This window comes from Xylocopa sonorina, chromosome 10 (assembly GCF_050948175.1).
Source record: "Xylocopa sonorina isolate GNS202 chromosome 10, iyXylSono1_principal, whole genome shotgun sequence".
Taxonomy (NCBI): domain Eukaryota; kingdom Metazoa; phylum Arthropoda; class Insecta; order Hymenoptera; family Apidae; genus Xylocopa; species Xylocopa sonorina.
Window position 1 is genome coordinate 9,616,940 of NC_135202.1, and position 25,119 is coordinate 9,642,058.

General features: G+C 39.4%; 8 protein-coding genes and 1 long non-coding RNA gene across 9 annotated transcripts; 3 read left to right on the plus strand and 6 right to left on the minus strand.

The window, feature by feature from the left end:
* Positions 1-3,707: 3,707 nt before the first annotated feature.
* On the minus strand, positions 3,708-4,736 carry LOC143428366 (venom allergen 5-like). The gene is made up of 5 exons (XM_076903171.1): positions 4,581-4,736; positions 4,310-4,480; positions 4,167-4,248; positions 3,968-4,100; positions 3,708-3,887 (listed from the first exon to the last, which is right to left on the minus strand). The coding sequence occupies exons 1-5, from the start codon at positions 4,698-4,700 to the stop codon at positions 3,716-3,718; spliced, it is 678 nt and encodes a 225-aa protein (XP_076759286.1). The 5' UTR covers positions 4,701-4,736; the 3' UTR covers positions 3,708-3,715.
* An 879-nt stretch (positions 4,737-5,615) lies between these two features.
* LOC143428221 (uncharacterized) lies at positions 5,616-6,371 on the minus strand. The gene has a single exon (XM_076902943.1). It carries the CDS (start codon positions 6,369-6,371, stop codon positions 5,616-5,618), a length of 756 nt encoding a protein of 251 aa, XP_076759058.1.
* A 343-nt stretch (positions 6,372-6,714) lies between these two features.
* LOC143428222 (uncharacterized) lies at positions 6,715-7,555 on the plus strand. Its single transcript, XM_076902945.1, has 2 exons — positions 6,715-7,062; positions 7,205-7,555. Exons 1-2 carry the CDS (start codon positions 6,715-6,717, stop codon positions 7,553-7,555), a joined length of 699 nt encoding a protein of 232 aa, XP_076759060.1.
* Positions 7,556-9,978: 2,423 nt separating this feature from the next.
* LOC143428223 (venom allergen 3-like) lies at positions 9,979-11,172 on the minus strand. The gene is made up of 5 exons (XM_076902946.1): positions 11,036-11,172; positions 10,760-10,930; positions 10,555-10,636; positions 10,352-10,475; positions 9,979-10,232 (listed from the first exon to the last, which is right to left on the minus strand). Exons 1-5 carry the CDS (start codon positions 11,153-11,155, stop codon positions 10,049-10,051), a joined length of 681 nt encoding a protein of 226 aa, XP_076759061.1. The 5' UTR covers positions 11,156-11,172; the 3' UTR covers positions 9,979-10,048.
* A 939-nt stretch (positions 11,173-12,111) lies between these two features.
* On the minus strand, positions 12,112-13,257 carry LOC143428365 (venom allergen 3-like). The gene is made up of 5 exons (XM_076903170.1): positions 13,116-13,257; positions 12,878-13,048; positions 12,636-12,717; positions 12,407-12,545; positions 12,112-12,326 (listed from the first exon to the last, which is right to left on the minus strand). Exons 1-5 carry the CDS (start codon positions 13,233-13,235, stop codon positions 12,155-12,157), a joined length of 684 nt encoding a protein of 227 aa, XP_076759285.1. The 5' UTR covers positions 13,236-13,257; the 3' UTR covers positions 12,112-12,154.
* An 857-nt stretch (positions 13,258-14,114) lies between these two features.
* On the minus strand, positions 14,115-14,832 carry LOC143428224 (venom allergen 3 homolog). Its single transcript, XM_076902947.1, has 5 exons — positions 14,805-14,832; positions 14,666-14,757; positions 14,386-14,556; positions 14,218-14,289; positions 14,115-14,129 (listed from the first exon to the last, which is right to left on the minus strand). The coding sequence occupies exons 1-5, from the start codon at positions 14,830-14,832 to the stop codon at positions 14,115-14,117; spliced, it is 378 nt and encodes a 125-aa protein (XP_076759062.1).
* A 1,683-nt stretch (positions 14,833-16,515) lies between these two features.
* LOC143428225 (uncharacterized) lies at positions 16,516-17,596 on the plus strand. The gene is made up of 3 exons (XM_076902948.1): positions 16,516-16,595; positions 16,662-16,934; positions 17,314-17,596. The coding sequence occupies exons 1-3, from the start codon at positions 16,516-16,518 to the stop codon at positions 17,594-17,596; spliced, it is 636 nt and encodes a 211-aa protein (XP_076759063.1).
* A 2,324-nt stretch (positions 17,597-19,920) lies between these two features.
* On the plus strand, positions 19,921-21,563 carry LOC143428000 (alpha-tocopherol transfer protein-like). Its single transcript, XM_076902552.1, has 6 exons — positions 19,921-20,083; positions 20,167-20,326; positions 20,412-20,592; positions 20,659-20,844; positions 20,915-21,020; positions 21,110-21,563. The coding sequence occupies exons 1-6, from the start codon at positions 19,945-19,947 to the stop codon at positions 21,268-21,270; spliced, it is 933 nt and encodes a 310-aa protein (XP_076758667.1). The 5' UTR covers positions 19,921-19,944; the 3' UTR covers positions 21,271-21,563.
* Positions 21,564-21,609: 46 nt separating this feature from the next.
* LOC143428624 (uncharacterized) lies at positions 21,610-25,087 on the minus strand. The gene is made up of 3 exons (XR_013102445.1): positions 24,777-25,087; positions 21,865-22,289; positions 21,610-21,791 (listed from the first exon to the last, which is right to left on the minus strand). It is a non-coding gene; the product is annotated as an uncharacterized LOC143428624 (long non-coding RNA).
* Positions 25,088-25,119: the final 32 nt, after the last annotated feature.

Here is a 25,119-nt window from a genome sequence, read left to right on the forward strand (position 1 = left end):
GTAGAAAGGATCACTTGAAGAAGCACATGAGGACGCACGAGAACCGAGATCCTTACAGGATATCAGCGGCTGCTTTGGGAATGCTGGCTTTAGGACACACTCTACCTCAGGGGCATCCGTTCCCACCTTCCGTCTATCCGATGTGATACGATCTCAGCGATGAAATCGCAGGCAATTTTACAATATCGCAAAAATTCTCAGATCCTGAGTTTAATAATCTAAGACTGGCCAAGCCTGGGAACTTTTGTTATAAATTGTATAGGATATTATTTTTATATATTTCAGATTTTTATGTATACTATGTACAGATAGAAGATTATTATATATATTGACTTATACACATATTGTACAGTTAGACATTAAGTTAAGTAATCATCGTTGCCTTGATAAGATGAATTCTCATCCGACGAGGGATCATTTGAAAGCTTTCGTCAAGATGGTTCCAAATTGTATTCTATTTTTGATACGGTGCATTTTTCTGGTAGCTTGACGAATTGCAACTAGTCGAGTACACATTGCAATATGAAACTATTTATGTCAATATATGACGAGACATTGTAATATAAAAAGTGACGAATAAATTGTTATTTATTTTGCTACCAATTTCTGACTTTATTCTTTCCATCTTCATTGAATTCGGTAATTAACAATTTTTATCTTCTCCGTTTCTTTCAACAACGTTCTGTCTGTCTTGGTTGATGATAAAGAAAAATTACAAGCAACACGTTCTCTCAAATTTGATAAATATTATAAATCTTCGGAGGCATCATCGATACCACCATTTTCCCGGCAATTAAATCCAAGATGGCGTCGCTAGAACCCCTGTGCAGCCCTCGTCGAGGAACAGGGAATCCCTTTTCTATGTCATAGGGTAGCTGTTATGGGGAAGGGCTGGTACAAGTCGAACGAGGGTTGCACCCTTTTGCTCTCCGGAAAGGGACGGTTACCGCGTGCAAGCCTATCTCTGCCCTTCTTCCGTTCCTTTTTTTGGCCATCGTTTTCGATGCAATACGTTCACGTCGGGCAGCTCATGGCCGCATACACAAATGTTTCGATTGATTTCAGGGTGGGAAGTTTCGAGTAGTGGTGGCCAGATTGCGGTGAGCAAAAAAAAAGTGAATTCAATTAGGTTCCCCTTCGTGGATGTCATTGGGCGACTTCCTGGCTACGTTACTAACGTGGATCTTTATATAATCTCTCCTTAATTCTCACCAAGACTTCCATTATTCGCACGAATTAAAATTATACATTTTTGATGAAGAATTAAATCTATAGTTTAACTCGTGTTCTTCTTCGACTGTTTTGATTTATTAAATCGACAAATGGTAGGTTAACGTACGTACGTATACGTCTCCATTAAAGGAAGAGGAAGATCATGGAAATGCGATTAGAATTAAGAACGAGAGGTAAACGGGTCTTGCCCGCGTACAGAAAGGGGTACGTTAATTCGCACCTTTCGGTTTCACGAGCATTCTAATTCGCGCGGAACAGGGAAAACCCAGGCAGCTTAGGATTAAGTGCGTTAGATTCTCACACTTGGACACGCAGATTTTCGGTGGCGTGCAGGGTAGCTGCAACCCCGCTGGGACATTCGTTCGAGCTCGTTGACACCCTCCTACTGATCCACTGATATATGACAGCATGCCCTCCTGACTTTTACGTCGCGGCGAAACTCTCCCTGTCTAGCTTGGCCTCTTCTCTCACTCCTTTGCGAATCTGGCATCTTTAGTTTAGTTCTCTTCGAGATATCGTTGCTTCTCTTTTATTCCATATCCGAAGAATTTGTTTAAACTATTGATTTGTTTAATCTCTCATTTTATTCGGCAACTCCGTTGTACCTTGTGCTCCCATAATTCACCCCTTCTGTCTCACCACCCTTCCTCATCCAACGTGCAGATTCCTCCTTGTCTACGACTTCGGGTCGTTCTAATGCGAAGAGGAGGGTGACTTCGACTATACGGTGTTAAAAGGTCGTCAAAATGTGGCTCGGATTACAGCTATCCTTGGTATCCATAATCTGGGATTACAACAGCAGCCCTTTTCACGCCTTGACCGCCTAATACCAGAAAGGCGTACCCACTGTCGTTATTTGTATTCGAACTGTTGTCGCGCTATCAATATTGTCATATTAACTTCACTGTAATTAAAATGGCGTGTGCTATCAGCCGTGTGTACGTGTGTTTGGAGTTTAAAATATAGTACAAAATACTTTTATTTCTTTCCTCAATTAGAGTTACAAGACGGGACAGAATGTATCGCGCAAGTAGTTTTTGGCCGAGCGATAGTTTGACTCCGATTTCTGGCAATTGCTATTACTCAACAAGATCAGAGACACTATTCAGAAAGATTGTATTGTATATTCGACACCCCGCGGACGAGATACGATTATCGAAAGGAATTCGAGGGAACAGGAAGAACACCCGTTGCGAAGATGCTATTGATTCCGTTTGGACGAGTCGCGAGTGGAGCAACATGTGCTGACGTTTAACGTGTAAACATTTCTCTTCCGTTTCGTATCGGAAGATAAATGTAATAAACGTTGCGAGGCTGAAGAATGGTGATTTTTAGTATCGCACTCTTCTCTGGTTTATATTTTCAAGTTTTCCTTCTGTAATAAAAATATTTTTCCTATTGACACTGCTTTAAAGGATGTATTTGAAAAGAACAATATCTCCTCTAATCCTACAAAAGTAGATATGCGTTTTATATTTATTTAATACCTGTAACTGATTTCAATTTTTCACCTCGGTTTATAGATAAGGAAATAGTAATTGCTATAAATAGCTATCTTCTGATAAAGAAGCAAGCTAACGCCTCAAAATACGATATTTTATACAAATTTTTGTTACTTCTTCACTCGCATACTATTTCTCCTCTACCGTAGCAAATTTCCGCATTTATACGATTTTCTCGGGCCTCGGGAACCTTTCGATATTCCCGGGCATTACCTGAATCTTCGATTCACAGCCATGGGTGTGCAACAACCCCCGGGTGGTCCTGTATATCGGAATGTTTGCCCACGTCATTGTTGCGTTTCTGACACTCGATGCGTTTCCTCTCCCCGTTTAAAAACCGTTTAGCCCCTAATAGACGTCGATGCTTCCTTCTTCTGGGCCTTGCCTCGCGTTGGGTGCCCTCTTCGGATGCTGGACGCCGAGGATACGCTCGGGCGCCGCAGGATCCACGACACCCGGGGCGCGTTGACTCGCTGATATATGGATCGTTTACCATCGAGCAGGTCGCGTATATGTATAAGGTACGAAGATCGTGACGTTCGCTGGTCGTTTTCAAAGAGGAAGGCTGGTGAAGTCGTCCTCGTAAGAGACGCTGTCACAGAAGACTGTTTACAGTGCCTAACAAGGATGAAAGGAAGGTGCAATGTGGACGTTGCTGAATGCTCGATGCTTTTTATTTTGCTGCTGATGTTCAGCGGTCGTAGCTAGCAAACAGAATTGAACAAAATGTATCTATGGATGTTCGGGAATGATTATAAACAATTTCGTGTACCGTTTTTCATTGCGTGTGTGCTTGACGAGATTGTTTTCTTTATTTTAACAGAGGATGAGGGCTTGAACAGTTTTCTTGAATGGAATAGAAATTGATAGATTCTGGCGAAGAATTAAGAACGATGAGATACAATTATTTTATTTTCTCTTGATAGTTACAATAGTTTCTGTTTCAGCATTGGAAATAAGAGTTGGAGAGGTTACAGTAATCATTTCCGAGTCATGTAAATTGGTTCACCAATGATATTGCCACCTGGGCCATAATTACAGACCACATAGTAATACGTCCAATTGTTTGGCTTGTACACGATTTTTCCACAACCAAGTCTGTCTGAATTAGCCCATACCAATTGGGTATAGTGACCCACATTTTCGGAAAAACTATTTTTCGAGGATACGGAGGAATGTAGAAAATTTTCAAAAGAATACCAAAATAAATCTATAACGAGAAGGATACTTACACGAATTTCTGAACTTGATTTTTATTCATTTTTGACACTTCATCGTACCACATCTGGGCTATATCCGCTGGGCTCGTCTTCACCGTTCCAGTTGTACCAGTCAGAGCAGCGTTCTGACCGACGTAAAATCGAGCTAAAATAGTTTGTTAATAAATGAATTTAATAGTTAACATAGAATATAGTATATACATTAATTTACCATCATTTCTGCATGAATCGTGTCCAAAATGGCATTGATTGGCCCATCTCTGAGCTACGTTGGCCAAAGCATCGTCCCAGACCTTGAAAATATTTCATTCCTGTAATTTTTTTTAAAGCGATATACTATTTTTTAAAGCATACCATAGTCTTCATATTGTATGCACGAGGCTGAGGGCCAGGATTTCCTCGCGTCTCCTTCCCAGCCGCAACATATCCTCTAAGACTGTTATGTATTCTAACAATTTCATTTTTTTCAGCATTCGTAAATCCGGTGGATAATACTGTACCACAGGCTGCCGCAGGAGAGGCGTTCTAAAATTATCAAATAAAAGAAACATGAAGAATTTAATGACACTTTCCCAAAGGAACATCAATTACTTTCTTGTTTAAGTAAATAATTTCTCATACTAACCGGATACTTATGCAAGGTGTGTTCCGGACTGTTTACTGAGCACTTGCCGTCCCATACGCTGGAAGCTGCGATCGAGGTTGCAAGTGCAACGACAATGGTGAAACATAGAAATCTCTGCATAGCTGAACTTACTTGCTTTCAATGTTAGTTGCGACCAGTCGGTGGAACATAAAGATACCGCGGATATGTACGGTCGTATTTATTGCTGTGCTTATCAGTGACTCACGAATTCATTTAATTGCGTACGCAGCAAGCTTTTCCTCCTTTTAATGTCGTGCCTTCTTTTATCTTTTTTTTTTAAAGATCCTCCAGATATTTTCCCCACTTTTTCGGAACGTAAATTTTAGTAATCGTTATCAGCACTCATAGATGTAATTGTGATAAACATTTACGTTTTAAAGAGAGTTTTATTTCGCTCGATCAATAATTAGCGTCATTGAACTTCATTTATAACGTAACATTCTGAGTTACGTTAAAATCAGTAGGAAAGTTTGATGTTTGCGATTTGTTTAAATGTTGAACGATGGAATATGATTTTTATTTTCTTTAGTTTTTCTTGATATCGATTATACACACGCGGATGATAAATGATGGTGAAATATATAATGTTCTTTCCTATGACGAATACTGACAAGAATCCCAGTGACGTACTGTAAATCATTTAAGTGAGCCATTGACATGTTCCCCTCGAAAATGAATATTTATTACTTTTACTATCGCGTTTTGAATGAGTATAATGATCATTAGGAGGTCGGTGTATATGTTTCCCATTTCAAATGCTAAACGAAGTAGGTTCCTCTGTTAGCTGAAATTACACAGGTAACATATTGAATTTCATCACATAATTAGAATCGTAAAAGGTGAACATGTCTTCACAAGAATAATTGAAAATAAAAACCTAGACATAAGCATTTCACATGGTTTATTAAATGGAAAACTTTGTTACTTCTTTATTTTTTTTTCATTTTTCAAAATATTTTTGTGCATATTTTTTTGTGTGTATGTGCGTGATTGTAATTGATTGCTCGAATGTGTTCACTTCTTCTTTTTTTTCTTACTCGAACGATCACCCTTCTCTTTCTCCTTAATCATCGAACTTGGTTTCACAGATCCAATCAATCTCATCATTGTCTCATGTTTCAACCTCATCTTTCGCGACCAAGGCCGCGGTGTCTTAAACTCGAGGTCAATATGCAACATCTGATCACCGTCACTGCTTCTCTTTTTCACCCTTAACAGGAATATATTCGGATTCTCCTCCTGATCGATCGTCCTGACCTCGTCAGATTCCTTCTCCTCGCTTCGATCGTTCTCTGTAGCCATTTCCGGATCAGAATATTTCGGTCGCGGATACAGGATGACTGTTCTGTTTCCAGAAGCCGGAGCCTGTCCTATCTCCCTCGTTTCCTCTCGTTTAGGCAAGGAATCCTCTATACAATCGCAAGGGGGTACGTATTCCGGTACCACTGGTTCTTCCTGGCTTCTAATCACTAATCTATTGTTATTAATAATGGCTTCGAACTCGTCGTACGGCAAAGTGCTTTCTGCGATCTCTGAACGAAGCTGTCGAGTTTCGAATTTTCTACTGGGCATCGTCGGACAGCATGTCGCTGGGGGTTCTTCGACTTTTGCTGGTGAAATAGTAGGTTTTACAGGCTGTTTCCGACAGCAAGAACTCGTAGAACAATCCTGTGGACGTGGATAGTAGGTCTTTCTTCTGGAAGTGCAACGCGTTGAACAGGAGTCCGTCGGTCCAGGGGCACAGCCACACTTATAAGTGGCCACCATCATCTTGCTTAGCGTTTGCTCGTTCTTGTTAGAAGAAGAAGAAGAAGGAATCTGGTTTTAACATGGTGAACAGTGAATTTTTTAATTGCGCGGTATCAGAAGGGTATCATGGTGGATGGGTTGGTTGTGCATTCTGAATGTGCTCGATGTTTGTAAAGGCCTGAACTGGCGCCGAGAAATCGATTTTAAGCCAGTCTTAATTTATCGAGCCAACCTCTTGCCTCTTGCAAAAACCTGATGTACATTTAAATTTCAAGTTCTATTCGTCAGACTATATCGTTACGAATTAATTTTATCTCTTTATTGTTTGAAGGGATCGATTTAATTATTTATCTTGTCGATTGAAATGTATGCCTGCCCACCCATGCCACCGACACCCTGTCCACCCGAATGTCTACCCTCGAAACCGTCGTACGATCCTTCCGCGAAGTACTATCGAGAAATTGGGACGAGCGTAATTGGAAATCAGTTAATAATACGTATGGAAAGGGAAAAGGGGAAGTCGAAAAAGTCCGGGGACTGGGACCCTCCGTGCGACTGCGACGTGGTGGAAATACAGAGACCAACGAGCAAGGAGGGGCCGAAGATATTGAAGGGGCCTGACAACAATCGGATCCTGTTCCGCGTCGAATCGAAATCCACCGAGTCAAGGAAGAACAATAACGACCCCATACCTCAAGCCATTTCTTACGAAGTATACGTATACCTGGAATATAAAGTAACAGCGGGCCATATGTAACACTGTTCCAGTGTAACAGTGTTACATATTGAATTATTCTAACTCACGATGTTCATATGCGAAGCAGAGCAATTCGTTTATAATATTTTTAATTTAGGTAGGCCAGTGCAAAGGTGGTCCGTATACGAACGACCAGTGCAGAACGTTCACCATTTACCCGGTTCTTGACCGTGCAGGCGCACAGGAAGTGCACACGGACCGCGTTACGGATGGCGACGAGAACGTTTTCATGTTAAAGGTGAAAAACAAACCTGATTCCGAGGATCGACCGAGAAGAAACGTGGAGCTCGAGTTGAGGACTCCTAGACCGCCTACTCCACCATCGCAGCAACCGGAAGCGCATGAACAGGTGTCGGGGAAAAGAGTTTCACCGGAAGAAATAGATTGCACACCGACAGCAGTGCCGCGGGAACCATTAAGAAAGAAGAAAAAGAGGAGGAAGAAGTGATTTCCACGCTATGTCTTATATTTTTAATACACCTCTCGATTTTTGGATGAATGAAAGTAACTAGAGAGTTTTCAAAGTATCCGAAAGTGTTAAAAAACTTCTATACGTAATTTGAAACGCGAAAAAGCTAAAAAATGTTGGAACATCAGTTTGTGGATACTCAACGATCCCACCATCGTGACAAATTCGCAGGTACACCGTCATTGTGACGTCCAGCCATGCATACTAGGTGTTTCTTCAATGAATTTCCAGATAGGATCCCTGAATGAAGTTCGCAAACGCGGCAAGAGCAGGTCTGCGATGCGTAAAAGTGCACGAGTCAGCGTGCTGGTCTCCTCTTTATGCGCGGAAGGAGTAGCCGTGGAAAATTCGTTCGTTACGGCCAGATGAGACGTCTTTGCCGCTTTCCTTTCATCGTGAGGACCGTGGTTCCTCTCGTTGAGGGACTTCGCGACGATTGATGATGCGATGTCTCTCCAGAGATCGCATTGTCGTCTTTCAGAGCGTCCTCGTAATTGCTCTTAACTCTTTCCCTCGATTGTAATTGTTGCATCGTGACGATCATTGCGAAGCAGGATTTCTGGCCTGTCTGCCATTGAGGAACTCCTCGACGGTAGTTTGAATGGACTTTCACAATGTTTCTTTCTGTGGCCATTCGTGGTGATTACGAGAAAATTTTGTGAATGGTAAAGCTATGGTATTAATGGACATTTTTGAGCATTATTTATTTACTGAATGAAATACTTAGATAAAGACGAGCAAAAGAACGGAAAAGATCTTAGGGGGATTGTAATGGCGATTATCGTAGGAGTCCATAAAGGTGTCGTTCTCTCTGTGTGGTCGCCTGATCCTACAAAGCCTCTGACCAATAAATTAGGCTAGCCACGTGGTGGACGGGCTTTCGATGTACGAAAAATAGCGTGACACGTATGATCGCGGCGGTAGGTGGAAAAGTAGACGTCTTTTTCAGCGGGAATCGATTCTAAAGAAAAGTCTGTGGTCGCCAAGGTGAATGGGACGACAAGTGACCAAGATATTATATACGTGGGACGAATCTCTACAGCGGACAGAAAAGGATCTCCTCGAGGGGAAAGATGTCAGAGTAAAAGATTGAAAAACTATTCGAAGGAAGGAAAAGAAGTAGCGTAAAAATATTTTCGCACGGTTTTACGTAAGCCCAAGGACCATTCGTAATTTTGCGTGCCCCTTTATGTCCGAACGTTCATTGTTAAATGTTTGTTCTATTAAATCTTCGTGTTCCTAAGGAATAACCTAGTGGACGATTTGATAGAGAAACAGGAAATTACTATGCCTCCCTAAATAATCTAATTCTACCTGCAACCATCGACGATGCCGTACGCCTGTGACACCATTCAGGTAGCCAAAGGATCGACAACAGATCGTCCAGTTACGCCCATAATCGTTCTTTGAGGCCAACATCGATACCACCATTCTTCATCGAATGGAGTGGTGTCCTCCCACGGCATCCAAGAATCCACGACGTTATGCTGAAATATCGTCTTCATTCGCTGTCCCGCATTGTCTGCGGAGTCTTTTTTACTTAATTCCCTGACACCAAAAACGGGGCCACGATGGGCGGGTGGCCCGAAGAAAGAGTGAATGGAGTCGAAGTCCTGAGGCCCATTCAGACGAGCACCTGACTGCTGACTTGTTCGATCGTGAGAATCGGTGTGGAGATTTTCCAGGGTCAAATCGACGTGACGTTGAAGAAAAAATAAGGGAGACGATCGAGAGTTTGTGGCTTCTTCGAGTTTTAAAAACGACGCTTAAGTGGTAAAGTGGTGGCAAACGGTTAGGAGCATAATTTGGAAAAGCGTAGAGGGTGGTTGTGGATTCCATGCTTCTTATGAAGACTTTTCCTTTCCTCTCTGTGCTGCAACAAGACAAAATGTTTTAGAACAATTCAAATCGCCGTTTCATTAATAAAGCGATGCATTATGTGACATGTTTTTAGGCCAGAAATCATTTGAGGCAAGGTTAAGACACAATGGGGGTTGGGGGGCACAAGCAAATTAAAAGGATTATTAGTAATTATACGCCAACTGAAGAGAGAATCAGGCGTCCAGGAGTCAACCATTAGCCGGTTTCCAGGGAAAAGGTATTCACCACGAATATGGATCAGTGGCCGAACGCTAAAGGGACCCACGCCCAGAAAAAGGCGCGATCGGCACCTGTCGCGCTAGCCCGTAGACAAATAAAATCCTGCAGTGTCTATTCGGCTTGGAGAAAATGACCTGAACGCTGTTTGAACCTTCTGAATAATATTCGAACAGGTAAAACTCAATTTTTTGTATTTGGAAATTTTTACGTTGGTTTCAATTAACGTTCGAACGTTCAACCAGAGAACTGATACAAAAAAATATGGAATTTTAAAGTTTCATTTATTAACTACCCAATATATATATGTATATATTACGTAAAGAATTTTACACGTGATGTAATTGTTATTTGTGGAGAAGTTCTCGTAGCTTGTTATTCGTCGGTGATTTCGTACACTCTTTCGCCATAGTTGTTGCCACCTGGACCGTAAAGACACACGACTGTCTGATTCGGATTTTGTGCAGCCTGGTTCATCTTGTACACTATTTTACCACAACCCATCTTGTACGTTTTTGCCCAAACAATAATTTTGTAACTGAACGCCTTCCAAATGTCCCTGTTCCGATAATTTTGCGAATATTCAGTTTATATCTCGATCGCTTAATTATCTTAAAAACATCCTAATAGCTCTCTGAATATTGAATTGTTAGATTTACGTATACTTGGAAAACTTACGTGACACGACACACTTGATTGCGATCCATGTCCGTTACAGAATTACGCAGCAACTCGACCACTTCGTACATCGCTAGATTCGGTTTCGGGAAATTAACGACAGTCTGTCCTACTTCGAACCTCTCTGGAATCAAATTAATTTGTAACGCACAAACTCACAGTTAATACTATTTGTAGCATAGTTCAATTGTTGGAAGATTTACCAACGTCAACGCAAGCTGCGTGTCGAAATATGCATTGGTTCGCCCATCTTTGAGCAATCTCGGCCAATTCGGTGTCCCAGACCTGAAATATATAAAGAACCTCACATGCTTTAAGCTATACTAGAAATTAGACAAGCTAAACAAAAGAATATTTAGAACTCTTTACCACGATTGTAATTGTGTTACGAGTTATTGTTAATCATACCAATATCCGCATGTCTGATGCAGCTGGTTGCGGTCCAGGGTTTCCCCTTTTCTCAAAACCTCTTGCTACCCACGCTCTGGCATAATTTGTCCAATAAACGATATCTTTTTCCTCCTGCTCGGTCATTCCCGTGGAATAAACTGCACCGCACGCCGATGCTGGATTTGGATCCTGTATTATCACAAATGGACGATTATATTTGTATTGCTTAATGCAAAGGTACGTATAAAATCATTTAATCTTTCATAGTTGATACAAAAATCGTTTTACACTGACCGGATATTGGCATAGAACATTCTGCCGTCCTCTCTTTGTGCACCTATTCTTCTCGCAGTTGATAGTCCTACTGGGGCTCACTAAAACGGCAGCGATTACGAACATGTAAAGAAAATACATAGCGACGTTTTCGTCTTCCTTCCTGGACTAATAATGAATGGCAAATGCACCAAGCTGTATTTATTATTCACTTTATCAGCAATCGTATAAATTCCTCCTCTTCTTCAGGGTTCTCCACAGATGATTGCTATTCGTAGGTGGAGCTTTTTACGCGACTTTGTCCAACAGGTCGTTTAGATTCGTTCCACATTATTTCATGCGAACGGCGATGGCGGGTTTACGGTTTTCAAAATTTCAATCATTATGGCGCGAGCTCGATCGCAATTTTTATCGCAGCGATCACCATTGTTTTATAATTCCATTCGTAGCTGTTATACCTTAAAGTATCCGCTGGTTTCAATCTGAAAATAATTCAGATAATTATTACTGCAGCGCTGAACCATCAGGGAAAGAGTAATTTTTATTAGCCGATACACAATCGCTTAACACTATTGATTTAGGCAAAGTAGAAGTGTCACGCAGTCCAATAAGCAGGATTTTATGTCACAAATGGAAGAACGTGGTTTATCGTACAGTATTCGAGATAATAGAGAGAGATTGACAATATACAAATAATTAAAAAATTTTAATTGTAACTAGTGAAATAAAATTGTTTACGGTCCATCATTTAATTATATCAAATTTTTTAGATTAAATTTCCAGATTTACTCATAAATATTTCTATTTCTATTTATTCGTTGCTTTTGTATTATTACAATTCTCATATTTATAATATTCCTTATGTCATTATATTATCTTGTGAGGTAAAATTGATAACATTGATAATGAAATTAAATTCAATTTTGACGTTCTCTTCGCCAAATTGAGAAATATGATCAACGGAGAAGGATTTTCAACGTAAGACTCGTCGAATATTAAGTGAAGGAGTTCAAAATAGGATTCTCTTGTAGATCGTTCGTTACTTTTATTCAAACTGAGTAGTATAAGATATATTATACAGTATCGTATACTTTATATCATTTCATAAAGTTGTTTTCTTTTAAGAATCACAGTAAGTTGTCAGTTTCTTAAGATATGGTATACCGACTTTCCAAGCACGTTTCCACGTGGGCCGTAGAAGCATGTTATACTGAAAATCAGATTACCGTCGCTTCGTCGTACTATTTTACCGCAGCCAACCCTGTAAGTTCTCGCCCAAACTAGTTGAACGTAGTAAAGGCCCGCGAAGTTCCTGTTCGATCAGTTTTACGAAGGTTCAGTTCATTTTAATAAGGTCATAGCTTTTAATAGCGAAATACTGTAAAAACTTACGTGCGTCGACATACTTGCTTCCGGTCCATGTGTTGTACTGCTGCTTTGTACAAGTCATTGATAATCTTGGACGGTCTTGTATCGAGTGTGTTCCCCGTGGTTTCCTCTGTACCACCAAGTTGTCCTACTTCGAATCTATCTGCAATTAAATTAATTACAGTTCCACAGGTTCACATTTAACGACTTAATTTAATGTTAACAAACAGTAATATAAGTTTTGGAAGTTTACCAACGTCAATGCACCGTGCATTTTGTAATGTGCATTGATTCGTCCATCTTTGAGCACTCGCTGCCAATTCGTCGTCCCATACCTGGAAAAGTATTTCATGAACAGGCTGGTCAGTTAATTCCAGTCCAAACATTAGATTGTTGTAATTTATAAAAAGTTGGGAAGTTTGGGTTCATTGGAAAAATTGATAATTTTTTTTATTAAAAACAGGTTTCGAATTTTTATTTGACTTTTATTTGTACCATTATTCGCATGTTCGATGCACCAGGCTGTGGTCCTGGATTTCCTCTTGTCTCGAAACCTTGTGCTACGTACGATCTCAGCTGATTATGAGTATCAACGATCTCCTTAATTTCATCATTCGTAAAACCCGTCGTGTAAACTGTGCCACAATCGGAAGATGGAATTCGACCCTGTATTAATGTAAAAGTTACAATTACTTTTTAATCTTTTACTGTAAAATAATTGCTTCATACTGACCGGATATTCGCATAGTACATGCTGCAATCCTTTCCGCGTGCATGTATTGTTGCTGCAGTCGATAGCTGTAATAGGATCTATCAAGAATGTAGCAATGATAACAAAATAAAGAAAATCCATAGTTAAGCTTTTCCTTTTTTCCTTCCTGGATTAGCAATGAGCAACAAATGCTCGAAGCTGTATTTATTAACCAGCTTATCAAGCAATCATTCATTCGGTCTTCAGGCGTACCATAATTCATGGTGGCATTGTTCACGCGTAGGACTCGTTGTATTACATTGCCTGCTAAGTCGTACAAATTCGTTTCGCATTAAATGAAATATATAGAGGCGGCAGTCTTATGGATTTCAAATTTCCGGCGCTAGTCACTCGACGGTTCATCGGTGAATATAAAATTTTAATTGAATATTTGCTATTGGTACAGGAAAAACATTGTCATCGTACAGATTTTTTGTTTTTATTAATACCTAAGCATGTATGTACAACATCTTATTGCTATTCATAATTTATTTATAATATGCTATTACTAATCACTTATTGCATACTTTGATTATACTTCTTCCACGAAGTCAAAAGCATTATTCTCATTATTCTTCTTCTGGTTCGTATATTGATTCTCCAATAATATTACCCTCTGGACCATAGAAGCACATTAGAAATGTTACCCAATCTACGTTTACTTGATGTATAATTTTACCACAGCCAAACCTATTCGTCTTTGCCCAAACTAATTGTGTATATGCCACGTTCTTCCTCTCTCTGTATGAATTATTTTATAAAAATTCGGTTCACTTTATCAAAATTTTTATAAAAACGCTATATTTGTAATAGAATTATAGTATCGAGTTATTAGATTGATAACAAGTTAAAGGACTTACGTATAGTTATTGACTTGGTTCCGATCCACGTTCTGCACCTGATCATAGAATCTTTTAATCAGGTCAGACGGCAGCATATAAGGAACTACATCCGTTGTTTTGTTTGTAGCACCAATTTGTCCTACCTTGAACCTTTCTACAATCAAATTAATTAAAGTTTCACCAACTAAAATTTACTACACTGATTGCTTCGTATTGTTTTAAGAACATTTACCCTCGTCAACACAAGAAGCTTTCCAATATTTGCACTGGTTAACCCATCTTTGAGCCGCTCGAGCCAAACTCTTGTCCCATATCTGAAAAATGTTGAAAATTCATTTATCAGACGCGAATATATCTTTTATTAAGAATAAGCGCAAGAAATATTACAAGTACTATATTCTTATTCGTACCATCATCTGCATGTTTTTTGCAGCAGGTTGCGGTCCTGGCTTTCCAGATTGCTCCAAACCTTGCGCTACATACCATCGGTAATAGTTATGTATCCGAATGAGTTCCAACTTTTCGTAGTCCGACAATCCCACTGAGGCGATAGCGCCGCACTCATTTGCTGGAAATGGGGTCTATATTCATAGAAAAATATTAAATGGTACCTTGAACTGTTAGAAATAAAAAATATTGCGATAAATTTGAAATATTCTGTAGTTAGTACGATAATCATTTTATACTGACCGGATACTCGCACAGAACGTGCTGTGAACCACCTTTTTTACATGGATTAGATTCACAGTCGATAGCCGTAATGGGGTCTGTCAAAACTGCAGCTAACACAGCGACAACAAGGAACTTCATGACTATGCTTTCTGCTTACTTCCTAAATTACGAATGACCAGCAACATGACGAATCTCTTTAAGGAACCACCTTATCAATTGTCTCGTATCAGTATTTCCTAAAACTGTAATCAATTATACGATATTGTTCAGTTCTCCCCGCTTATCTTTACGGAAAAAATAGAGTTCTCGAAATTAATCGTAAATTTAATATGGATCTTTGTTCCGAATCTTTGCCCCTCCTTCACATCCGTTTTAAAATGCTACATCATCAGTCGAATGAGCAGGAAGTGTCATAACAAATGTTCGAATAGCAAGAATGACGAGTAGAGTTTACTTAGAGAAAACTTTCCGTTCTGTTTGCCGTCCATTGAAGCGAAGAATTAATTGATTAGTGCTTATCGGCGTCAACGTGAGAAGATCTTTTATAAGGTGTTTTCAAAGTGTTTCCGTACACGATTCCAGACAGATGTTGGTAAAAGGAATTGAATATTCAAGATTGTAGCGTTTTAAGCGGTACATTGATTACTTTAAAATTGTAATGTTCGTCATTTCTTCATATTTCTAACTGTTTTCCACAATAAAAATCCTCCTATATAATTGGCCCGTGAACCCTCAATAACTTCCCGTTTGCTACCTGAGGACGCGCGGTCGAATATTCCCCTCTCAAATTCGAGCCGAAATTCGCACGTCTCCCCCTACCCATTTATTAATCGTCGCATTCTAGACTAAAGGGAGGATAAATCCGTTGCATAATACATAAGCAGGTAGTTGTGGCGGAGGAAACGTTAGGCATTTCTCCGAGGGTGGTCCCCGTCCATTTTATTCAGTATCGCCACCAAAAGTCACCGCCACGTCTACGAAACGTAATGTCATCATTATGTATCTCGTCACACAGATGCGTCGCCGCGGGGACACGGAGGCCCCATTTTTGATATTGCGGTTTGCGTGGCCATTGTGCCTGGTCTCCTCGAAAGAGATGGTGGACCCCTGGAGAGGATAGATCCGCGTCTCTGCTGGACTAGGTCACTCGTCTGCTTTCCCTGTCGACAGCTACCGTGATCCGTAGACACGCTTCCTCCGTTTGGTCCCCTCATCCGGGACCATCATCTGCGAGACATTGTAGAAACGCCAGGTGAATGAAGATGCGAGACAAATTGATCCACAGATTGTGTCTGATGCGGTCTGTCAGGGATAAAGATAATTTGAATCAACATATTCTTTTGTCTCAGAGTACCTTAATACTTCAAACTACTAAAGCCTACGACTAAAGCCAATATTTGATCATAATTATTGAGAAATATATCAATCTTGTTTCTTTGATAACAGCACTTAATTTTCAGCGTATCAATTTCTGTGGAAAAAACTTCAAATGTATGGTCATCAAATAAACTTGTTATGGAAGAGGGATATATTAGAATATTTTAAAGAAATAATGAAGTTACATTTGTCAATACATTCAAATTTGGCCGAACAACTTAGAAATTAAAAATGAGAATTAACAATTCAATCTAGAAGGATAGAAAATATCTAATCTAATCTATCGTATCAATTCATACATTTCGACAGCCCGCGATATTAAGGTCTTTTTCACACAATTAAAGTCACATCGTTAGTCATTTATTACTCGAGCGAGTAAATCTGTGACGTCAATGCCTTTTGTTTGACAGACGTTTCGAAATTTACGACCGCGGACCCATCCACCATCACCTCCGTCGTACCGAATCCCAGAAAGCTTCGCGATCCTTATCATGCTGGAACCATTGATCGTGCTAACAGTATTAAATTGTTTTTTCATGTTCAGCTCGACTGTGACGACCTGCGCGTTATGGTAATCAGGAATATCATTATTACGTTCTTCCTTCGTCTTTTCGACGTGACCGTCGTCGTTCGACAGGTGGCAATATCGGAGTCACCGTTGCTGCTTTAAGAAGGATTCCAGGCAACAAAGTACAAAGTACAATTTGTCAAAATCGAGGAACAGTAATTCAATGAAGAAGACTGGAAATTCAAAGCTGGATAGTCACACGACCTCGGTCGATCGTAATAAATCGAATTCGACGGTCAATAGAGATAATAGGAGTAAGAGGGCTTCGAGACACAGATCGAGCTCGAACGCGAAGTACTTGTCGCAGAACAAGACACCCAGCGACGACCATTTCTCTTCGATGTAAATTATTGGAAATCGTTTTATAATTTTGTCGAGAGACTTCTTTTTCGTCTTAATCCATGCTTTTATTTCGTTCAAGAATTTCATTGGGTAATCAAGGTTTGCAATCTAGTTTCGTCGTAATCGGATTACGTCACAGTAGTAATTTTCTTAGAACTTATTCAAAAGTACGAGAGTATCCAATCGTAAAAAATGTGCTCGAGTGGGATATCAACGATACTCGTTTGAATCTAACTTATCTTATCAAAATATATACGTTCATATTACTTCGAGATTATTAATCGCATGTTCTGATCCTTTTCTGTCTTCCTTTCAGCTGCGCTTCATGTCCGTCTATAAATAATAAATAAGAAGTATCGTGCGATTAATCACGTTTTAGGGAAATGATAGGAAACTGGGACCTTGAAGACAAATCCAGGATGTCAGAGGCGTCGCAGACTGCCAACGAAGCGAAACCTGCGGTGGTGATGGAGTACTCGACCGTGCAGAAGATTGTCCAGATCCTGGACAATGACACGGACCTGGCCGCCACTAAGTTGGCTATAAAAGACCTCAATGCTAAACAGAACGTCGACGAGAAGAAAGATTATATTGTCGAATCGCAGTTCGAACCTCAACTTATGCCTGACTACCCACCAGTTGCTCATGTGCAATTTAATTGATATTTGCGGAATAAATTTAGTAGATTTTTATTGCACCAGCTCGTCAGTTTACATTTTGTTAGAAAGACCAACCTTTAATCAATACAATCTTTGTGCTCTTAAATTTTCTCTCAAGCGCACAGCATTCAAATCTCTATTCCATTCGCGATGAGCCTTTCTGTATCGACATTCGATATTTATTGTCTCTCCTTCGAGACATATAAGATTCGAGAGTCTCTGTGGAGCTTAGACAGCATTGAACGATGCGGGAAATTTTCTTCCCTTCCCTTGATCGTTTCCATGCGCAACACTCATTGGAATCGACTTGTCTAACTCTAACGAAATTTGGGAAACTGTAACAGGATGAATATATGTTTGAACGTGGAAAAACTTAATTACCTCTGGAGGAAAACAGCATTTTTACCACGTGGAAAAGAAAATGCACCATATGCAAGCTATGCAAGCGCTATTGCATATTGTAAGGCAATCAACCATTTCGCGGGTCGTTTTACTATTATTATTCCGAAAATTACATTCTTAAATCCACGAAATTTCAAGGTTCGATTTTCAGGTTTCCTGCGTTGTTAACGAAGTACAGCAAACTTCTGGTGATAAATATATCGTTTTTATCTCGAATTCAATGGTACAAATAATAGCACAAGAAATGTTGAACGCTAACTAGTGGAAGATATCTTAAATATTTCGTTTATTATTAATGAATTCGAGGGTTTCTTTTCTTTAGAACTAATGGTTTGTATCATAAAAATGCTGTTTACTTTACTTTGCATTGAAATTCTGGTCTTGTCATTTTTCTACGTGAATCACACCGTTCCATCACGCTTTTCGTTCGCGATAGTGGGGAACTGGTGAACAACAGGACTCTGTCGGAGGAATTGTCTTGCTCCGTACAGGAACTGCAGTTTTACGTCGGCTTCCACACGTTGCGTACACTATTTAGTGGAATTTTTGGCCGATTCCGTGAAATTGTACTTAAGAAAATTTTTTCCTAACAGTTTTTCTAACATTTCTCACATATTAATTGCATCATTTGAGAAACTTCTTATCCATCTCTGGAAACTCCGGTAAGTAAAACAAATTATTAAAAGATTGATTTTTTACTTTTATGATAAAGTGAGAAATTCATGGAAATTTGTTATTAAACATGCGAGTAAATATAAATAAAACTGCGTTAAGTTAACATTTAGTGAAGCACACAAAGTGCGTACAAATACACATTGCGTTTTTAATTGATGTTTTTTCTAATTCACACTTATTTCTAAGGTGTTTAGTACGACGTGTGAAATGCTGTTCAAATAAATTTAACGTTACAAATTATTCGGTCATATTAAGAGTAGAAATGTGTATATACTACGGTTTCCACTAGCCTAATCACTAGATTTGTATCTTCGATATTTCAATGGTAATTTAAACAAAAATCCTTTCATCAGAGAGGAATAAGGGAGAAAAATTCATACTACAATAATAATAATAGAATAAATCGAACTAGCAAATAAAAAGAAACGAAAGGAATTCGGAACGACCGCGATTTCGTCGATCGAAAACACACCTTCTTCATTGTTTACATCCGTTGGACTTTCTCTTGGTGTCTGACAATTTTTCCGATATTCACGCCGATCTAATCAATTTGACTCACGTCCGAGCCATCTTCGGCGACGCGGGGCTCAATTTCGTGGTCTCGAAACGAGCTTTCACCGCTTCACTTACGAAAAGTGGTTTGGATTCTACGATGATGCAACGCACGATCAACGTCCAATTCCAATCACGTCGAAACTTTTTTTCTTTCTCTAGTTTCCCAGGATGTTGAAAGTGTTCCTTCTTACAAACGCTCGATCATTGCCTGTTAAATCGAAATTTTCTATTTGGAAACGCTCCTGAGAACTAAAATATAGTGGAATTACTAAAATTACTAGAATTTCTTGTTTTACACTCATGAAACAGGAACTGAACAAAAGCACACAGATTAAATTAATTTCTATACGGAATATGTTAATTAATAGCTTGTCAAACACCCAAGAAGCTAGACAAATACAATGTTTTCGTCGAAATTCAAGTATCTGTGGTTCCATGGAGTATGAAATGGCGAAAACAGTTCAGCATTGGCGAAACCTCAGAAAACATAGTGTCACCGATGAGTGTCGTACTTTGTTCGCAAACAAGCTTGTTAAATGAGTGTAACAAGAGCCAATATTGGTTGTTAATATGTTACTAGTGCGATAAGTCGCATCCTGTATGCGAAAGTTATATCCATCAGCAAAAACAGATAACGATCCCAGCTATTTGTGATAACGTAGAAAAAAAATTGATGACGTCGCGTTTTGAAAAATTCGTTTACTCGATCGCAGAGCACGATGACATTGTTACCGCCAACGGTGGAGCAACAGAAACGGATAAACGAGGAGGTTCCCACGGATCCGGAAATGAGGAAGCGAGATGTGGCCGCCATACGCGAATGGCTGTCGAAACAGCCTCACTTGCCTAATCATATGGGTCTGCTTTTATACTTGCACCGTTTCACTCATTTATACCTTTGATGCGGGCAGAAAAATTTTCAATTAGTCGTTTGATCGCAGATGACTCAAGGCTCGAAAGATTTCTGTTCGGCTGCAAGAACAGCATAGAACGATGCAAATTAATATTGGAGCGATATTTCAGCGTAAGGACCGCCATTCCAGAATTTTTCGCGCTTCGTGATCCTTTTGCGCGTGAGATCCAAGAATGTTGCGAAGCAATGTAACTATTTATAAAAAATATTCGAGTATAATCACTTTTTGCTCCCTTTAACGTTTACTTATGCTCTTTGTTCATCTATCATCAGTCATTATTTCGTTCTACCGTCACTAACTGACGAGGGACATCGTGTGAGCATTTTGCGGCTGAGAAACACAGCGATAGACAAGTTTTCCATCCAAACCATCTCCAGAAGAATTCTTATGGTGCTGGATACTCGTCTCATGGAAGAACGTTGTCTGTCAAACATCATGGTGATCGATCTCGAGGTAACGACGTTTACTTTTCAACTAAAACTGGTTTTTGTATTATTAAATTTATTTGAAATTAACCAGGGATTCAGTCTAGTTCATTTCACGAAGTGTAGTCCAACGCAGAACATCGTCCGAAAGTCGATGTTGGCTGTACAAGATAGCATGCCATTGCGACTCCACAGAGTTCACTTCCTCCATGCTCCAGCGTTCATCGAAAGTATTCTGAACATATTTTATCCTCTGTTGAAAGATCGACTTATCCAAAAGGTAAGTAATTTCGATAAACTATGTCGAATTTCTTAGATTTTGTTGTACATTGTTGTCCTCTGGCTTGAAGTTTCGTATTCATACTGGCGGTGGCGAGGAGTTGCACTCTTACATGGACAAGGATATGTTGCCAAACGAATGGGGTGGCAAAGCTGGCAGCTTTGATGAATTAAATGGTTGGTTGAACCTTTGTAAATAGCTACGGACAACATTAAGTTTCAATATTGAGATTTAAGCTTGACGTTTATCTTTTCTCTTTCAAAAGACGCGTGGCAGAGGAAGATCGAGAAGAATAAGGACTGGTTTCTGCGAGAAGAAAAACTCAGTCGGACGAACGAAAGCGCCAGGCTTCCCGAGTCTAAATCAAGGCTTCTGAACGAACTCGATGGATTGCAGGGTTCTTTCAGACAACTAAATATTGATTAGAGCTTTTTTAAATCTAGCAAATGAATTTCCATGACCTCTACTTCTTCTTTCTAATATAATCGTATACTATAGTCAGGGTTGTGTTTTATGAAAAAAGGGATTATTTCTAAATAGTTACATCAATGGTTTCGAACTGGTTCGATTTTTAAAATAGGTACTGTGATACCATTTCGCGAATTCTGCCCGTAGATAGCGCCACAGAATACTTCCGTAGCTCAATAATGTAAAACATGTTCCAGTTGGTACAATCTTCATGCGCAGATTCTGCAATTATAATTAATTCATTGACTTAATTATTAATGCAATGTTTTGTTACATTATAATGTGTATAATAACATTGACAACAATTCTTTTACATAAGTGTTCCACTATTATTTAGAAAACAATGATACAATTTAAATACTAAAGAAAAACTTTTTAAATAATTAAACCAAATACTTTCCCTTCTCTTTTTCTTAGTTTTCTTACATTTTTTCTTCCTTTTATGTTCCTTCATCTTTTCTATTATTCTGTTTCTATTACTGTAATGCAATAAAGACATGCTATTAATATTGAATACTGAACAAATTTGAAATTAAATTAGAAAACAAGTACCCTTTCAATCTATTACGAAGTATATAGTCAGATGTTAAAGTGCTGCAACGTGCACCAAGTTGTTGCGCTCATCACGACCTAAACTGTTACTTAACAATCGCATAACCACATCTAGACGTTGAAGACCGCCCTCGTTCTTCCGTTTGTGTCTTCTTTCGCGCTCGTTTAACGGACTTGATAAGGTAATGGTGGCCCAGCAGCAATGCAGAAATCCCTTTCGGCTGCGATCTCGTGGATTGTTTGCTCGCAGATGAGCCGCGGTCGCGTCGAGCCTCGAGTGCGTGCTTCGAGAGTTGCATTCGACGGGAAAGAAGCGCTGTCGTTATTTAATTATCATGCGGAGATGCATGATAATTTACACGCGAAGAACGCGGAAAACAGTGCATCCTTTCTTTTGGAATCAACGATGAAAACGGATAGCGGGCCTAGAGATAACAGGTAAGGAGTTTATAAAGATAACTGAGTGGTGCATAAAATATAAAGAAAAAAATGTGAAATATATAAAATATATGAAGTATATCTGATATGTCATTATTGCACAGATCTTTTGATTTCAAGATTCAGAACCACTTTTTAGTAAATCTTAGGCTATAATATCAAAACTTTTGCACCGGTTTGTTGATCTTCACTCAAGAATTTTCCAGTTGTCTTAAATACTGAATCCGTGCACTTAATATGTTCATTTAGGAATTTTCCAATCGTCTTAAAATAAGTAGCAATAATTGATGTCTTTGTTTAAACAGAAAATGGTGATCCTATGTTTTTGAGAGAATTATTAGTAAATATTAGTATTCATTGAAAGAATAAAAAAAAATTTTGTGGAAGCGAATGATCATCGGACAATTGAGAAACAGAGGATACAGTGGCTAGCAGTCATTGATCATTGAGACGTTCAACGTCAGCGTTTCAATTCAATTGCTACGCACAAGATGCGTCATGATTCAAATGGAACAAAGTACAGTCGATAAAATTCACTGAAACGTATGTATTTATGAATACTCGTCTGCTTGATAACAGATATTTTGTAGCCATAATTTCGACCGATATCGAGAGTTTTCGAGATAGGGTCTTGTATTGCGCAAGTATTAGGCCAATTACACGGACGTGTGCGCGCTTAACTAGCTAGGACAGATAATTAGTTAATCGATTAAACAGTACTGTTTGAATGGATTGCATAACGAAACGTTTTACGTTGCTAATACTGCACTTGCGCCTCTTTGATTCGTGATAATTCTTGCTTTAACATTATTTGGAGAAACCTCTACGTCCTAGTCTTGTAGATCGATATTCAATTATAGTTTTGAAAGCAATTCCGATGTTGTGGTATTGTAAGGATGTAGGTTCGATTATATGTGGTTGAATTAAGTATTAATCCTAGACAATGGCTTGACACTGTATCTGTAAGTTCGCCCATTGTTTCTAAAACAATTCTGATATTGTACTTCTGATAGTTTACGTTTATCTTTAATTATAACATGTTAAATGTTTATATTAGTCTATTATACCATGTCTCTCAATTCTCCAATTTCGTTGTCGGATTCACAAAAACGAATCTCGGCAGACGAACTTCAATTTTTTGCATAAATATCCCCTAAGACTTCTCACGACGTCGCGTCGCATAACAACTAGGTCGTCCACTTCTTTCTATTGGTTCTCCAGTTCAAGCAACCCTAGCCACCATCCCTATATTAAAATCCTCCCTTCTCTTCCTCTCTTCACTCTTTATCACTCTTTCAACTGTAAGAAACTCTACTCCTCCCAGAGTATCTTCGATAAACTAATATCTGCATCCCAGACTTTTTCATTCTGGGTGCACGTTGAAATTCCATGAAGGTTTCTGGAATATCGGTGATCATAGGAATTCTGAAACAGAAAATTGGCCAAGGACGATCGATTAGGTGAACTACAATTAATTCGGCTAATTCAATGACGGTGACCGTGGTGGGCAAATATATGATGGCCCTGTCTTGCCGCACTGTACAGGGTGGATTGATTTTTCGCCCGCTGACGTCATCAGAGAGGCTGTCATGCGCGCAAGACGTCGACGGTGGCCGTCGCGACGTGCTTATTTCCACTTCCAAACTTCTGTTTTGTCGGAACCTTGCTGATATGTCTTTATCGCAGTTCCACAATCACGATGATCAAGAACAAACACCTCTATAAACCCTTAATTGAAATTAATGCTACACTATTTCCATCACGGTCGAATTACAGTCGCGTGTACATGATATTTAGGAAACGATGAAGATAATCATATTTGATGTTTTTTTGTACTTGACACAGTTAGATTAATGAAAACGAAGGACGATCATGAGAAAAGCTTTTAGTTGAGCAATACTAGAAAACATGAAACCCCGATAAATTACCAATAAAAATCTCTCAAGGTAAAACAGGCATTAGCTAGGGGTGATAGGCTGGGGTGGTTGTGGCTCGGGAACTGGTCGGGGTCAGAGACGAGTTCATTCAGTGTCGGGGGGTTGGTCGACTGCTAGTCGCTTCTTCTCGCTTGAACCCTTGCTTAAATTTCTATTCCCCTCCTTTCCTACTTCGGTGATTCCCCCTTCCTGTGGAGCTCTGATTCTCTCTTCCTCCGCTGACGTGCTACTCGTGGAGGTACTTCGAGTCCGTCGTCGACGATCGAGCTGCTTGTGGAAACCCTGGATAAGCGCACGTGCGTCGTCGGGACAACGGGACGCGTTTCTAGGCCGTTTAAGATCTAATTTCACGAACAAACCTCTCATCTACAACAGAAACTCGTTTGGCTAATGTGCTAGGGATTTTCAATCCGGTCTCAGCATTATTTTATTTTCCGGATGGGATATCAATTTTTTCTTTTACTCGTGCATGTAACTGCTTTGACGAGACAAAGATTGTAGCATCCATAGTCATCAATAGTGACAGCGAGCGATTACCTCTAATTTTCTAAGATCGTCTATAGGCGTCAGTAACGATCAAAGAGTTGCAGTAGACACTCAGATCTAATTCTATTCTACTTTTTCATCAAAATTCCACAAAGTTTTAGTCCCCAAAACAATTCTAGAATATAAAATATTTCTAGTAAGTGTCTCAAGATAATTAACTGTCTTATTGGAAGAAAGTAACCCCCGGTAATAATAAAAGAGTTGCATCAAACTTCTAGGTCATTAAAATTCTGCAACGTTCCAATCGACTGAAGGCCACCCTAGAATACCAGAACCTTTTAACAGATATTTCCCGAAAACAACAGTTGTAAGTTTCATTAAAAAAGAATTTACT